The 17,139-nt window shown below is 44.8% G+C and overlaps 1 protein-coding gene across 4 annotated transcripts in view; it reads left to right on the plus strand.

Moving 5' to 3' along the window:
* The first annotated feature begins 46 nt into the window (after window positions 1–46).
* PRRC2A (proline rich coiled-coil 2A) overlaps window positions 47–17,139 on the plus strand; it is a 38,211-nt gene continuing 21,118 nt past the window's right edge. For 2 of the 4 annotated variants that reach the window (XM_035107163.3, XM_035107166.3), the window contains exons 1-3: window positions 47–227; window positions 16,390–16,558; window positions 16,874–17,051. In XM_035107163.3, coding sequence (XP_034963054.3) covers window positions 16,447–16,558; window positions 16,874–17,051 — 290 coding nt within the window. In that variant the 5' untranslated portion in view covers window positions 47–227; window positions 16,390–16,446. Of the gene's footprint in view, window positions 228–9,103; window positions 9,230–9,584; window positions 9,667–16,389; window positions 16,559–16,873; window positions 17,052–17,139 lie in introns of those variants that run through there. The other 2 variants (XM_088663456.1, XM_088663455.1) reach the window with 2 other exon arrangements.

Here is a 17,139-nt window from a genome sequence, read left to right on the forward strand (position 1 = left end):
CGCGCAGCGTGTGGGGGCGTGGCTTTGCCGCCGCCGCCGGGGCCTGGGACCCGGATGGCCGTTTAGTCGGTGCTTAGACGCCGAGGCTGCCACATCGGGCCTTGGACAAATTACAAAGCAAGGGGGAGGGGGGACAGCGTAATCCGCCTCCATCCTCCGCCTAGAATTCCCTTCCGCCCCCGGGAAGCTCGTATCCGGATAGAGCGGACCGAGCCCGATCAGACGAGGTGGGTATCGGCCTGGTTCGCCCCCGGTAACCCTCCGCTTGAGCGCTCGCAGGGCGGCGCTGGTGCGAGGAAAGAGGATAGGTCGGCTCGAGCCGGTAGAGCGCTCAGGCCTCCGCCATCTTGTCCCTTACTTCATCCTCCTCGGCCGCTCTCCCCGAAGCTGAATCCGCTTCCATCTGCCCCTCGGGCCTCTCTCACCGCTCCCCATGGCCAGCCGTGCCCTTCCCAAAGCGCTGCCCTTGTGGCTCCTGGCGGGTATTTGCCCCACTGGAGGGCAGCCGGGCTTCCAATGGCTGCCCTCCCCCGGGGTAGAGCCGCCTACAAAGGGGAGAGAGAAGAGGGTGCTCTCAGGAAGAGAGACCCTCGCCTTGGACCCACCCGCAACCCGGGCTTGGCTGTTCTCACGATGGACCTGCGGGTTGGGGGTGCCATTGGCGAGGGAGCGCTAACAGGCCTTTGGGGGTTTGAGGCTTCAGGTGGAGTTCAGTTGTGACCCCCCCTCCATTACACGACACACCTGGTGTTTTTTGTGGGGTGGGGGGCGATTTATTTTAAATTTGAAGAGGGCCGTGAGTGAGGTGTAGAAATACAAAGGGCCAAGATGGTTCTGGAGCAGGTGGGGCTTTTTTAATACGGGGGGGATTATAAGGCCCAGATAATCACCTAGTAGCCATCTCTAGGGTGGTCTAAAAGATTGAGGCTGTATTTGGGGGTGTTGGGGTGCCAGTGTGATTGGCGTTTCCTCTTTCCCTCCTCAACAGCACACACATTTTTTCTCATGCCTCTAAAAGATTTCCCCATTAGAACCTATGATGAAATCTAAATTGATATTTCAAGGGATAAAGGGCTGGTTTTTGTGTGTGAGAGAGAGAGAGAACGCAGAAATTTGAGGCTGAATCCGGCCATTCCTTTATCCCTTTTGCATTTCGCCCTCTATCTTTCGTATTTCTATAAAACTGCTGTTTGGGAAGGAGGGATTTGATTTTTTTGTGGTCTAAAATGCCACTGGGTGGTTGGGGGGATACTTTTCTACCCCAGCATACCTACAGTATAGTATCAACATTTGAGATGTGTGGCACTATTGGAATGAGGAGGTGAAGTTGGTTGAAATCCAATTATATAATATATAGGAATTTCTTTAAAGTATTAGAAGCATCCAAATATTTTGGGGAGGAAAGGGAGATGTGGTTTGATAGAAACGTGTGTGTGTGTGTTTAGAACATGATACTGTAAGCCTCTTGAGGTTTGCAGTTGTATATAAGCTATATCATTAATTTAAGTCAACCTCTGCCTTCAGGTTTGCTGTAATGTATTAAAAGATTCCCCCCCCCCCAAGGAAAAATCCAAATGTCGGAAGGGAGGGGTGGAGTAGGGGACAGGAGGTGTGGCCTTTTTAAAAAAAATGGTTTAAGGCAGCGGCAGTAATATTTGAAGAGGGCAGCTAAATCATTGTCTTCATTGCCTACGCTAGTACCCCGTGGGATTGAGAAGATACCCTAAATAAGGGTGATATTGAGGTAGTCGTGAAGTTACAGCCATGTTAATTGCGAGATAAACCTTTGAGTTATAAAACCCATTTTATTGCAGCTGCACTTAAAAACAAAACCTGTTAAGCAGGCAGCTTTTATGATGGTTTTGGGGTGTCGGTGAAAATCTAGACATGGTAGGACTACAGTGGCAATATCAGTAGTTGGGTGTTATTTAAATAGAAAATGTTATCTGTATTGAGATGAGGGGTGTGCCTTTGGGAAAAGGGAGAGTGGCTTGTTCATCTAAAGCCTTGTGTTTCTTCAAGCATGCTCAAACACAGTGGATTTGGAGGAGGAGAAGTCCCCATGGCTTGTGTGGTTAGGAAAGATTAATGGCTTCTTGTAGTGTATATCCCCCCTCCCTTTTTGGTATTTTTAATAGAACAGCCGGAATTAATTTAGCTTAAAAGTGGAGTTCAAATTTCCCAGCATTGTGGCAAGAGGGTGGGGTGATAGTGATTTGCAAGGGTGTATGGTGACAAAAAAGTGAGCTAATATGGCTCCCTTTCATTTCAGAACCACAAGTCTCAAAATGGGGTGGTTTTAAAAATAATGGGTGTGTTTATGCAGCAAGAAGGGGGTCCTCTTTCCCCCCTCCCACTCAAAGGTACAACACCCCCCCCCAAAAAAAGAAAAAATTAGGTAGCCAAAGCCAAGGCAGCTTTTTGATGAGTGTTAACTGGGTCCTTGCCAGGTTTACCGTGCACAAAAAAAGAGAGCATGGCGATTCTGAGGAAAGAGTTAGAAATGAAATCTAATTGCCAGGTTTCGCATTTCAAGACAAGCAAATTTGCTGTTCGACTGTGTCCTAAATATTAAGCCCTTTCATGCAGATTTACAGGGTTGCTGGTGCTGGTTGTGAGGAAGAGTGAGTGTGTCCTCCCCCCCCCCCGCCCCTTCTGTTCTCCCATAGGCTTGGATCCCAGTTTTTCCATGTTCATTTTGGGGTGCTAAATGCAAGGGAGAGGTTGCTGAAGTGATGCCTATTTGTTTCCCTGCTTGATTCAGAACCACCCTTTTTATAAAATGGTTGTTAGAAGAGGACTGTCTCATCTGGCGCTTCCCTGTTCTGGTGATGGAATCAGGGGGGGGTTGTTATTTTTCTTGGTGATTACTCCTAATTTCAGATTTATGTTTGCTAATTGAGCACATAGTGTTTTTTCTTGTTAACATGGTTTCAAACTAGGAGTGTCTTCTCTGACTTTCGAAAGCTATTCCTCTCTAATGCAGCTTTGGGATTCTGCAGATAAATTGAATATACTGTATTAATAATTAATGGTTGCTGATTCAGTTTTTGGGTGGCTTTGAGGGGGGGGTTTGTGCGTGTGGGGAGGAGTGTGTTTATTCCTTTTTCCTCGCATCTGCCAGTTTTAAAAATCCTTAAATTGGGGTTTTAATCGCTTGAATTATTAAATGTGTGGATGTACAAACTCGTTTTAAACGTGTGTATTTACATTAAAAGAATGGCCAATGCTCAGAAGGATGGGATGCAATCCTAGCAGAATGGGGTTGGCAATCTAGAGTCCAGAAAGACTGTATAAATTAAATTAAAATAAATAAATAAATCAGCTGCAACTAGTAGGGTGTGCTATTTTTAAAACTGCTATTGGCTTGTTTTTGATCAGGTGCCATTATACCTGGTTGTGCAGTGCTGAGGGAATTGGACATCTTAACTATGCATTATGTAGTGAAAGTACAAAGAGGGCGGTGGTGTTATACTAAATGTCTCTTCAAAAAGCAATGCAGAACAATTCATTAAAAGAAAATCCTACTAAAATAACATCAATTCATGATTATCTTAAATCTGATAACAGAACAGTAGTAACCTATCCTATCTATGGTTGGAATCCTCTGCTTTTTAGCATAAGGCAAGTGAAGTGGTCCAAATGTTCTTAATAGATGTGCAGCATTGGATACTTTATCTGGTAATATGCTCATACAAATTCATACATTTTTGATTTTTATATATGTAAGTCATTTGCAAACACAATTGCCCTGATCCATCTAATAGGCACCTGCATATGGGTCCTGTGCAAGTGGTCCCAGGCCTAATCCAACTATGGTTGGGTATTGGACAATAATGCTGAATAGCTGTTTTGACAGATGAAGCTGGAGGAGGGCTACCTTTAGAGCCTCCCTCTTCCCTGAATTCTTGATGGAGTGTGATTGCTAATTGCCTGACAGGCTGTGTACACATAATTGAATTATGGCCAGAACATCTTTTTACAGCATCGGTTGGCATAAATTGACTTTAAACATTGCATGATGTTTGATTAAAATTTTCAATTTGTTTTACACCCAAATTTTGATGGTTTTTTTTATGAAGCATCTTTGATATTCACTTTGTCATCTTTAAATAAAACATTAAATTGTGGAAGGGGAGATTTCTCAGTACGGTCAGTTTGTAAATGAATATGATAGGTGACCAGTATAGCAGTCATTATTGATAGTGCCCCCAGTAGTCTGATGATAGTACAGTGCTCTTCCGAGCCTTTATTCTTTCAAGATGATACTTTACAGATAGGGCTTGTAATTAAGTATAATTATGATTTAGATGTTAGGAGGCTTTAACTGTGACATGTGCCTGATAATGGATTAACCGCCACTGGAATCTTAAATGTATTCCTCAGTATATCTATTAACACAATGTGTCAAAGACTCCCCCTCCACTTTTCCTGTAGCTGAGTTACATTTTTAGGATTGACACATAAAAAGCAAGAGGTGCACATCATAGCAAATATTACTCATTCTGTAAAAATGATGAGTCAAAAGATATAATCCATCAGTAGTCTTGGTGTTAATTTTCGTTTGCAAACTGACTTGATAATGTTTGCTGTCCTACAAAGTATTTTTTTGGTTATATTTGGGGTGGGGTGGTGGTTTTGATGTGTGTAGGTAAAACATTGGTCGTCAGTGCCATTAGGTGCAGAATTCACTTTTTGATGGTAGTTTTGGTATCTAGTGTCCAGGAAGCTGAGTGTGTGTTGGACCCACTCGCCCTTCCCTTTGTACCCTGCAGTATTGGGTAGGTGTAGGGAGTGCTTAACAGGGACACGGGTGGCACTGTGGTCTAAACCACTGAGCCTAGGGCTTGCCGATCGGAAGGGCGGCGGTTCGAATCCCTGCGACGGGGTGAGCTCCCATTGTTCAGTCCCAGCTCCTGCCCACCTAGCAGTTTGAAAGCACGTCAAGTGCAAGTAGATAAATAGGTACCGCTCCGGTGGGAAGGTAAACGGCGTTTCCGTGCGCTGCTCTGGTTCGCCAGAAACGGCTTAGTCATGCTGGCCACATGACCTGGAAGCTGTGTGCGGACAAACGCCGGCTCCCTCAGCTTATAGAGCGAGATGAGCGCCGCAACCCCAGAGTCGTCCGCGACTGGACCTAATGGCCACGGGTACCTTTACCTTTACTTTAGGAGCTCCTTAAGTGTAGTGTAGGGACCCAGGTGGCGCTGTGGTTAAACCACTGAGCCTAGGGCTTGCTGATCAGAAGGTCGGCGGTTCGAATCCCTGTGCCGGGGTGAGCTCCTGTTGCTCGGTCCCAGCTCCTGCCAACCTAGCAGTTCGAAAGCACGTCAAAATGCAAGTAGATAAATAGGAACCGCTACAGCGGGAAGGTAAACGGCGTTTCCATGTGCTGCTCTGGTTTGCCAGAAGCAGCTTTGTCATGCTGGCCACATGACCTGGAAGCTATACGCCGGCTCCCTCGGCCAATAATGCGAGATGAGCGCGCAACCCCAGAGTCGGTCACGACTGGACCTAATGGTCAGGGGTCCCCTTACCTTAAGTGTAGTGTAATACCACATGGTTTGGGTGGTGTGTTTGAGTAGCATTACCATACAATACATCTTCATGAGTTTTCCCATAAATTCATGGGAGCTAGCTCTTTCTCTGAGAAATGTGGTTGTGAAGTTCAAATATTTGTTCCTTCAGTTTGTGGTTTCTATAAGCTATTACAGCTTTCATGCTGTAATGTGCCCATGCCAACAGCTTTTTCTTGCTGTGATTGGCAAAAAGATGATAACACAATTAAAACCCAGCAGCATTAAGGCTTATTGTTAATAGAGCAGATGGCTCATAGGTTAATGCACCAGTGAATTCCAACTCTACAATTCTATGCTTATATGTCCCCTAAGTTCTATGATGTTGGGAAAGATTGAGGGCACAAGGAGAAGGGGCCGACAGAGGACAAGATGGTTGGACAGTGTTCTCGAATCTACCAACATGAGTCTGACCAAACTGCGGGAGGCGGTGGAAGACAGGAGTGCCTGGCGTGCTCTGGTCCATGGGGTCACGAAGAGTCGGACACGACTAAACAACAACAAAGTTCTATGATAAAGAGGTTGAGTTGGTTCTTCATGGACTACATGCCAAGCTTTTGATAGGCTTTTAAAACTTTCTGAAACTGAGTTACCTCCTCATAGACCATAAAAGCAGCTGATGTGTCTACTTGGGTTGTAATACACTGAATTGGTCCAAACCCTGTTGTTTGCTGTATGAAGGAAAAGCTAGTTAGACCTAGATGGTTACTTTGAAAGCGCCTTTGATTGGCCATTGCATGTGTAATTCTGTTTGCAAGCTGTATTTTGACATTCCACCAAACCATAGTTTGGTGTTGGTTTGCCATCAACGAGGCCTAGAAGCTTCTCCCCTCACATGTGCAGTAATAGGAGGAGGAAGTGCGCAACTCAGCTTATTCTCATAAACAAGGGAAATGAATGGGGTTCACCAAAAGAGCTGATTACAGTGGTACCTCGGGTTTCAAAAACTTCAGGTTACAGACTCTGCTAACCTGGAGGTAGTACCTTGGGCTAAGAACTTTACCTAAGGATGAGAACAGAAATTACACAGTGGCGGCAGCAGGAGGCCCCATTAGCTAAGTGGTATCTCAGGTTAGAACAGTTTCAGGCCTAGTACAGTGGTACCTCGGTTTATGAACACAATTGGTTCCGGAAGTCTGTTCATAAACTGAAGTGTTCATAAACTGAAGCGAACTTTCCCATTGAAAGTAATGGAAAGTGGATTAATCCGTTCCAGACGGTCCGCGGAGGAACCGTTCATAAACTGAAGCGAACTTTCCCATTGAAAGTAATGGAAAGTGGATTAATCCGTTCCAGACGGGTCCGCGGAGTACTTAAACTGAAGCGTTCATAAACTGAAACATGGGTGTAATTGGTTCCGGAAGTCTGTTCATAAACTGAAGCGTTCATAAACTGAAGCGAACTTTCCCATTAAAAGTAATGGAAAGTGAATTAATCCGTTCCAGATGGGTCCACGGCGTTCATAAACCGAAAATTCATAAACCGAGGTGTTCATAAACTGAGGTTCCACTGTACTAGACTAGGACAGATCTTAGTTGCAAATAGCCACTGATATGTTTAGAGTTGTAAAATTTCTATAAATGTAGAAACCATAGAAAAAAAGATTTTTGGGGTGAAGGGACTGGGAATTTTTTGGACAAATTGAAAAAGTGTCATGCTTCTTTATTATGTACCCTATACATATTGAAAGAACCGTATAGGGACCCTAAGGGTCATTCTTCCAACCCTCTGCAATGCAGGAATTGCAGCTAAAGAATCTCTGAGAAAAAGCCACCCAACCTATGTTTAAAAACCTCCAACAAAGCAGAGTCCACCATCTGTGGGAGTCTGTTCTACTGTCAAACAGCTCTTACCATCATAAGGTTCTTCCTAATGTTTAGTTGGAATCTCCTTTCTTGTAATTTGAATCCATTGGTTTGGGTCCTCTGGAGCAGCAGAAAAGCTTGCTCCATCCTCCCATGCAACAACCCTGTTCTATCGCCTCTCAGTCTTCTTCTGAGCTAAACATAACCAGCTCCCTTAACCATTCCTCATAGGGCTTGGTTTTCTTCCCATCACCTCATGCTCCTCCCCTGCACCCTACACATCAAATCCCTGACTCGCATGCTCAGTGAGAGTCACGTTTTACTCCAGGAACGAGACCACACAGTAAGCCAGCTGGGTGTGGAAGACAAAATGCATTTTGTATAACCTGGTTTGGCATCATGTGTGGTATGTTAAAAGTAGTTCATTCTGACAATACAGTGGTACCCTGGTTGTCAAACTTAATCCGTTCTGGGAGACTGTTCAACTCCTGGAACTGTTCGAAAACCAAGGCACGGCTTTCAATTGGCTGCAGGAGCTTCCTGCTCTCAAATCGGAAGCCGCATCGGATGTTCGGCTTCCAAAAAACATTCGCAAACCAGAACACTTACTTCCTGGTTCGCGGTGTTCGGGAGCCGATTTGTTCGGGAGCCAAGCCATTCAAGAACCAAGGTACCACTGTAATTACAAATTACATTTTATTTTAAGTTTTGGGGTCATAAATGGAGCTGTAAGCTGCTGTTCAGTAAGAAACCCAGCATCTCTTTGGTTTTGCCAATTTGGGAGGAGAAGGCATAACACACACAAAACCCCGAAGCAACCAACATTATAGTAAAACAAATAATCTGAAAATTATGTCTTCTCCAGTCTTCCACAGTGTCAAGCAGAAATAAGAATAGTAGGAAGGCAAAACAAAACTCAGATGAACACAACATGAAATTTAATCATTCTCTTTTTCTAAGCTAGCACTATCAGTTTCTGTTGTTTCATATTTGTCATCATATTTCTCGTGCAGTTCTAGAAACTGAAGGTTTGCCCAGATTGAAACAAACTTCTCCCCTTTTCACATGTCAGTTTATTTCTTGATTTGGTGTGAGTACTTCCAAAAATAGACCAGTTTCTTTCACATGCTGCAGAAGTTGGGTGAATCTGAAGTGGATAAGAAGCAAGGGAGTTGGATTGTGTAAAGACCTTGCCACCATGTTGCAGAAGAGGTATGCTTGGCAGAATCCCGGACAGCATTCCTTGGTCAAATACCTGCAGTGTTTGAAAATACCTTTCCAACACGCGAGTCCTAAGTATGCTGCTTGTTTTGTAATCGAGGCAAATGCAGGAGCAATGCTATCCTCACTTAACAATTCTGACTTTGGATCATGGATCCAACAGATGCGGAGCAGCGTGAATTGGATGCCAGCAAAGTTATATTTCCCTGTACTTCCTCCCATTCCTAGTTCTTTGGAGCCTAGTCAAGAAGATTCACCAACAAGAGGAAGGCCACAGACAGAGAGGGCATTGAATCCTCCTTCCTTTTCTTGTGACAAAGGGTGTGGCCTCCAAGAGCAGAAGTGCATCTTGCTCTTGCATTTGAGAGTTGTAATCTCAGTGTATAACTCAGGACTTGCTTGTCCTCAGTGTACAGGAATTGCACTACAGTCGATACCTCTTCTTGCGAATGCTTCATGTTGTGTTTTTTCTAAGAACACAGCAAACCCGGAGGTGTTTACTTCCAGGTTCTGCGTGGTTTGCGCATGCGCAGAAGCGCTCTATTGCACATGCGCAGAAGCACCTCTCTGGTTACAGACTTCAGTGTGCAAAGAGCACCCTGGAACAGATTGTGTCCACAACTAGAGGTACCACTGTAATCTGATACTGTTCATGGGCTTGCATAAAAGTCTTCCTGTTACAGTTTTAGAAATTGTAGGGGGGAGGGGGGCTAAATATACAAACACCTAGTCTTTAAGAAAATTCATCATTTGTAAAGCAAATAATTCATTTTCTAATTTTTGAGGGAAAATGGGGTGGTTTTTTGCTGGTTTGGGGAGGAGGGCATTTAGAAGTTTGCAAAACTCTAATACAGTAAAGCATGTTTCATGACTCCAGGTTTTCAAGGAGTTAAATGGGCAGCGGTGTGACATTAAGATTAGGGTCGTGTGTTTTCCTCTGTGACAATTGCAATTTTGCATCTTTTCAAATGTAACTTTTCAGAATTGAGCCCTGATTTTGATTGCTAATACGTAACTAGTCACCGGCAAGGCCATCTTAACTTCAGCCAAACCAAAATTCCAAGGTAAGGGTGGTGTTGAAATGCTGAGTTTAAAAAAAAGTTAATTTATTCCCAACACAAACTGTATTTTGAGTTAACCGTAGCTTGCATGACTTCACATTTCAAGATGCAAATGCTCTTCTTACAACATTTTAAATCTTTGCCAACCTTTGCAATGGCGCATTTGTTTTCCTGCCTACCTTTTGACACTCAAAACATGCAGTTCTGTGTGTTTGATATGTAAGCTAAATAAAATCACTCAGGTATATAAGCTAATTGCCAAAACGGCACCTTAAATCTAGGTTAGAGTCACCATAATGGGGTGTCTAAGTGCCTTTTTTGTGTGGTTTTTTTTATTAATTTCATTTCTATGTCGCTTTATATTTAAAGAACAAATCTCAAAGTGGTTTTATAACACATTCAGCATCAAACAAAACATTCCAGAATAAAACAAATTCAAGCTTCGAGGAAAATATTTCAGATCCTTCTCTAAGCAACATTTTGCTTTCCTCAGTTACCTACTGGAGACCCAGAGATCTCCACGTGGCCACAGCTAGACCCACTCCTGGCTAGTTTCTAACACTGTTGGGGAGGGATGGAGAGTTCTGTGGCCCAGCCAATGAAATTCTTCCTGTAGTGTGTTCCTCGGTCACACTACAGTGTGATGGGGTTATAAGAGCGGGGTGGAACATTAGCCATTGTTCTTTCTCTAAATTGGTGACTTCCGCTCGTTTGCATGGTTTACTTACTGGGATGTTTGAGTTCTTGTGAAAAGCAGTTATTCCTACAATAGTAGCAGCCACAATATGGCAAGTAGTATAGACGTTGTAGGGGAATTTGGAGTAAAGGACTAGGGCAGGGGTCCCCAAACTTACCTCGCCGAGGGCCGATGCTGCCAGCACCGATCGCGCTGCGGGCCGGAGCACGCGCCCATACGCGTGCGCACACGCGATTTCTGGCACACTTCCGGGTTGCCGAAATACCAGAAATAGCTTGTGCGCATGGGTCACCTCTGGCCCGGAAGTGCGCTGGAAATTACGCTTGCGCACAAGCTATTTCCAATGCTCCCGGCGACATAGAAGTGGGCTGCCGCACTGGTAAAAGCGGGGGCCACATAAATGAGCTTCGCGGGCTGCATCCGGCCCACGGGCCTTAGTTTGGGGGAGCCTGGACTAGGGGTTGTGTAAGGCAAAATAGTCCTGCCAAGTGGATGCTTTCAAACTGCCAAGCCATCTAATAACTTGTTTATATAGAAGTTGAGAGGTTTTTTATTGTTTTGGCCCCCAAAGCTTCATGCAGCTTGGAACTAGAGATCAGGAAGGAGGAATAAGAACCTTTAAATCCCAGGTACAGAAGCCCATGTGGCATTTGCTTGCAGACCCTGCAAATGTTGTTTAATGTGTTTCTGCCATCATGGCGGTTAGGGTTCATAGATGGGATTCCTGTTACCTATGCCACACTAGAAAATATTACACAAATTTGGAATTAGCAGAACGCGAAGCAGAGGCTACCTTACACTTACAGCCGCTGACTGCAGCTGCTTCCATGTTGATTAATTATGCTTTTTATTTGGGAGTGGTTTTGTTTGCTCTCCCTTTAACAGGCAGTTCAGTTGCAAAGGTAAGCAAAGCCCAAACTAGCAGCTGGTAGTTGCCAGCTAGCTTTATGTATTTTCAATTTGGTTGAAAAATAAAATATTTAAAAAATCACACCATCCTGACCTTAAGTGTTCCTCAAGGCATTTAATAGCAGATTCATGTAGCACAGATCTAGAAATGCACAACATCCCAGTTTCAAAGCACTATTGTTATTTTTTAAAAGGCCACAGCAGTATCAACCAGTGAAGAGAGATAAAAATAAAAAAAAATTAGGGAAGTCAACCAGTAATTCCAAAGTCTAGAGGCCACAAATTACTTTCTAAAGGCCATAATTTATTGGGTCTGGAATGTCATCCGCTGACCTGATCTTACAGAGGGAAACAGGAATCCACAGGTTCCTAAGGTAAGCTAAACCAAAACCTGCCAGAGCCAAGGTGGATCAAGGGGGCACCTCCCTTTGGTGTCTTTATAATATTTTGACTACTGTATACTATACTGGTTATGGCCTTTTGCTCTAATCAAGAAAAATCTGACTGACCAATTACAGGTATCTTTCACCTCTCTTCACAAAATCAGGGCAGCACTTTGTAGCTAAAACGCACACATATAAACTACAAACGCAACAATGCACAATACAGTAAATTGTGCCACTTGGTTGCCAACAATATTTCCATTTGTTTGAACAGCTCAGGGTGAACAGATCCGTCATGAATATTTCCCCACCCACTTGGTGCAGCTACGACATCGCTCATATGATGGCATGTCATGCAAAAGGAAGGGCAGTGGGCCAAAAATACATGCAGTTCCAAAAGGCTGCCAGACCACACTCCGTTGTAAATGCAGGATTAGCTCAAGTAACTGAAGAATAATGGCTTTGTGGGTTAGCAGTTGCTTACCCCCGCCCCACAGTCAATCATTTAAATTTGGACATAGTTTTCTAATGGTGTCATTGTGCAGCTTATGAAGGATGTGGGGATCTTTCCCATCAAGGACTTATTGAAGAACTTGGTCATCTCTGGAGGGGTTACCTTGATTGGATCAGCTATTTGTTCTGTTGTCAGGGTAGACATTCTGGCCTTGCAAACTATGAAATCTGATTTAAACATTAGAGGCTGAAAGAACATGGCTTCCTGTGGTTTGTTTCTGATGCCTTTCGAAGGAGATGGAGCTGCAGCTTAATGGAACAACTCATCTCAAACCTTGTTGATTTGTTGTAAAGAACTGAAAGGATACACACACACACACACACACACACCACCCCTGTGTTCGCACCAGCTCCCTCTCTCACTTGCCCTTGCTTCTGTATCATCCCAAATTCTCCTTCCCCTCAGTCTCCCCAGCCCTCCCTGTCATGCCAAAGGTCCCCTGCTCAAGCCTGGCATCTCCCGTTAAATCATCTCAGGGCTGTGATAGAGCTGCCTGCTGTTAGGCAGAGTAGACAATGAAGGGCTGGAGAACCATAATGGCTTGACTCTGGACTTAGCCACACTTAAATTTCAGGCACGGTCTGCACTTTAAAGCTCTAGGTCTGAGCACTTCGCCACCAGAGTTTTCCCCCTCGAAAACCTGCTCTTTAAAGCTCAATCGGAGCAAACTGCAATCCATGGAAAACCCAAATTTACATTTGCTCTGATTGAGCACTAAAGAACAGGTTTTTATGTACAGTAGAATGCTCCGGGCCAAAAAAATAACAGTAAATCCCAGCGCTCAGACATAGAGTTTTTAAGCACAGACCTGTGCCTGGAAAGAACGGGGGAAAGGTAAGTGTGGATAAGCCCACTGTAGAAGGCAGCTTCTGCTCTATTCTGCCTTGATCAAACCACACCTGGAGTACTGTGTTCAGTTCTGGGTACCACACTTTAAGAAGGATGTTGACAAGCTGGAGCACGTGCAGAGGACGGCAACCAAGATGATTAAAGGTCTGGAAACTGAACCTTGTGAGGAACGATTGAGGGTGTTGGGTGTGTTTAGCCTGGAAGAGAGGAGACTGAGAGGAGATATGATAGCCATCTTCAAATATCTAAAGGGCTGTCACATGGAGGATGGTAGAAGCTTGTTTTATTCTGCTCTGGAGGGTAGGATCCCAACAGTGGCTTCAAGGAGATTCCAACTACACATCAGGAAGAACTTTCTGACAGTAAAAACTGCTTGTCAGCGGAACAGACTCCCTCAGAAGGTGGCAGACTCTCCTTCCTTGGAGGTTTTTAATCAGAGGTTGGATGGCTGAGTGTCAGGGATTCGTTAGCTGTGATCTGCCATGTATAATCTAGTTGAGATTCCTGCATTGCAGGCCGTTGGTCGAACTCTCCATTCTATGATTCCTTGTTAAGACTGGATTCAGCTTAGGTAGGCTGGGAAGGTTGTTGCAGGTCACAGTATGTGTACTAGGCCAACTGGATTAACAGTTTGACACTAAATCAGGCAGCTTCATTACTCCCAACTTCTTCCTTGCCCTTTTTCCGTTGTCCTTGCAAAGTGTGTGTTCCACCATAAAGAGTTGTTGTGGGACTGGTTTTATTGCTGCCTTCTTCCTGGTGAAAGTCGAAGCCTTTCAATGTCCCAGACAAGCTCCTGTCCTCGTTTGCCCCCCAACCTTGCACCCGTCACTGAGATCTTGCATGCAGTTCATTTGTCAATTCCTCTCAACTTCACTCCGAAGAGCAAACTAAGGGCATGTTCCTAAAAGAAGCCACCAGCAACTGAAAACTACTGATCTTGTATTGCTTAAAATGATTTGTTACCATTTGGGGGATGTGGGAAAATAAGTTTTTAAAGTACAGCACTGTGTATTGTTATTTTTAAAAAGATTCTAGTTTGCCGCTTAAAAAAAAAGAACCCTGAAAATGGCATTTTTTAAAATTTTAGGCTTTTGGGTTTGTTTTTTTAAACTCAGTACATGGCCCTCTTAACAAAAGCAGTGAATCAATGCCTGTTTCTCCATTCATTAACATAGGAACAGCCCTAGTCCAGCATCCTGTTTGCCTCAGTGACCAACCAGGTGTGTTTAGGAAGCCCACAAGCTGAACATAAGGGCATTGAGACAGCATAGGCGAAATATTTCACTTCTGAGGCAACATTACAAATATTCTATGTAGGCTAAAGTGTGATAGGATAGAATCACTGTTCTCTCTCCTGACCCCTGTTCAGAGTCCTAAAAGGTAAAAGGGACCCCTGACCGTTAGGTCCAGTCGCGGACGACTCTGCGGTTGCAGAGCTCATCTCGCTTTACTGGCCGAGGGAGCCAGCGTACAGCTTCCGGGTCATGTGGCCAGCATGACTAAGCCGCTTCTGTAATGAACTGTAATGGAAAGAGACTTGGGTCAATTGCAAAAAGAAGAAGTTAGTTACCGTAACAGTTATGAAACATAGATTTAACAACTGTGATTAGTTTGTCGCCAGCAATGTTATGCAAATATGTGTCGTCGGTATTCAAGAGGTTGAATAGTACTTGGCTTTTTAATTGGAACCCAAGGGGATAGCTCGGTGAATTTAAACAAAGTTGATAGCAACAGTTCCTTTAGCTTTTAAATGTGATTTTGAGAAGGGAGCAAGCTGTTCTTCAATAAGCTTTGAAGGTCCTTCTCATTGGCCTGCCTCCCAGGGTGACTTAAGCTAGCAGGTGCTAGAGCAGGGGTCAGCAAACCTTTTCAGCAGTGGGCCGGGTCCACTGTCCCTTAGACCAGCGTTTTCTCAACCGCTGTTCCGCGGCACATCACGTGCCTGGCGGAAAGGAAGCCGGCCGGCGGCAAAATTTAGACAAACTTAAAGAAGCTGGCTGGATGAGCTCAACCTGAAACTTGCTAAGCAAAGGATTGTGCTGGCAGAGAAATCAGCGGCTGGTGAAGCCTTATTACAGGAGATTGCAACCAACACAGCAATTGGCAAGTGTTTCTTACAGTCATAATTATATAGTCAATATAGGGCGGCACAGAGTTAATTTTTTTAACTTTTTTAATGGTGGTGTGCCTCGTGATTTTTTTCATGGAACAAGTGTGCCTTGGCCCAAAAAAGGTTGAGAAACACTGCCTTAGACCTTGTGGGGGGCCGGACTATATTTTGGAAAAAAATATGAATGAATTCCTATACCCCACAAATAACTTAGAGATGCATTTTAAATAAAAAGACACATTCTACTCATGTAAAAACATGCTGATTCCTGGACCGCCCGGGGGCCGGATTTAGAAGGTGATTGGGCCGCATCCGGCCCCCGGGCCTTAGTTTGGGGACCCTGTGCTAGAGAGAGGAAGGCCTTCTCAGTGGTGGCTCCTACCTTGTAAGAATTCCCTCCCAAGAGACAGATGTCTGAAAATGTATCTCTTCTCTGGTTTTTAACTCAAAGGTGGTATTGTATATGCTGCTGGTGGTTTTTCATTGTCTTTATCTTAGGTTTTCTGGGCTTAGTTACGTTTGAAATTACATTTTTCTGTAGCTGTGTATTTTGAACTGGTTGTTTTAACATGATATGTGGAGGGCAGGGCTGTGGCTTTTTAAAAACAAAACCTTTTAAGTGGGGTAGTAAATTGTTGTCTGTTGTCTTCGGGAGACTCTAGACTTGAAAGGGAGTTTTGAAATACCTGAAAATAAGTAAATGGGGAGGGGTTACCTGAGCTCCTGTAAAACTTGGGAACATGGAGCCCCATCCTGTGTTTGCTGTCAGGTGTTGCAGTTGAAAGTGGGATGTTGCCCTCTTGAAGACATTCCTGGCTTCATGGAATGTTTGACCCAGGGAAGTATTTATTTAAAGTACTTCCACTCTCCTTTTCACCTGGAAAAGGTTCCCAGGTGACTCACAATGATCACTAGTAAATCTTTCTGTGCCTTTAGGCTACCAATCTAAAACAGTGCAAAAGAGATCGGGGAGGAGTGGTCACCCTGCCCAGTTGATCTCTGTCCAGCCTGGATGCTCTTTTCTGTCCAGCCTAGAAGCTCCTCTTTGTAGCCATAGGAGATATCTCTACTCCACTTGAATGGACTGCTCTGAAATAGAAGTGCCTCTCTCCATGCTTGCTCTGGATAATGTGTAGGGTCTGTGCAGGAAAGAGCTTGTCACTTGGCTATTAAAAGAAGTGGCTGTCGATCGATGGGGAAGGATGGAGTTGGGACTATTGAGCTTCCGCCCTCTCATTCTCCCCAAACCTCTTCCCAACAGTGGCACGTTTCGCAGGGAGCCAGGAGGAACCATCGTACTCAATGACCTTACAGCGCAATGTCAGATCGTTTGGGGCAAACAGCAAAGGGGAAGGATGGAAAAAAGTATTCGTCGCTCAACCTGTTTGATACATACAAGGGCAAATCCTTAGAAACACAGAAACCCACAGGTAAAATGACCTGTGTTTGGTGGGGAGGGCAAGTATTTGCTTCTGAGTGCTATTCTCAAAGGAGGAGGCGGTTGCCATGATGAACGTGCTTAGTCTCTGATGCCCCCTTGATGGCACTCGCAGCGCCCTGAGCAGCTGCTCCCTCCTTGAGTTCATCTGAAACTACCAATTTGGGACTTGGCATGAAAGCTCTTTGTAGTTGCAGCAGTACGTGGGGTCGGTAAGGGAAGCTTTGCTGGGGGAGGTGGGAGAGGGCGGAGCTTTCAAGAGGGTCCCAAGGACTGTGCCTAACCCTGCCTCCTCCTTCCCCTACAGTTACTCCCCGCCATGGCTTGCAGAGTCTCGGTAAAGTTGCCATTGCCCGGCGCATGCCACCCCCTGCAAACCTGCCAAGCTTAAAAGCGGAGAACAAAGGCAATGACCCCAACGTCTCACTAGTGCCGAAAGACGGGACAGGATGGGCAAGCAAGCAGGAACAGCCAGACCCAAAGAGGTAAGAGGGAGCCAGAGGGGCACAGGCACTGCTTTTCCGGGTGGTGGGGAAGAAGGCACATTCTCCACCAACCTTTCCTTCAACGGGC

Source organism: Zootoca vivipara, chromosome 2 (genome assembly GCF_965207765.1).
Source record: "Zootoca vivipara chromosome 2, rZooViv2.hap1.1, whole genome shotgun sequence".
NCBI lineage: Eukaryota > Metazoa > Chordata > Lepidosauria > Squamata > Lacertidae > Zootoca > Zootoca vivipara.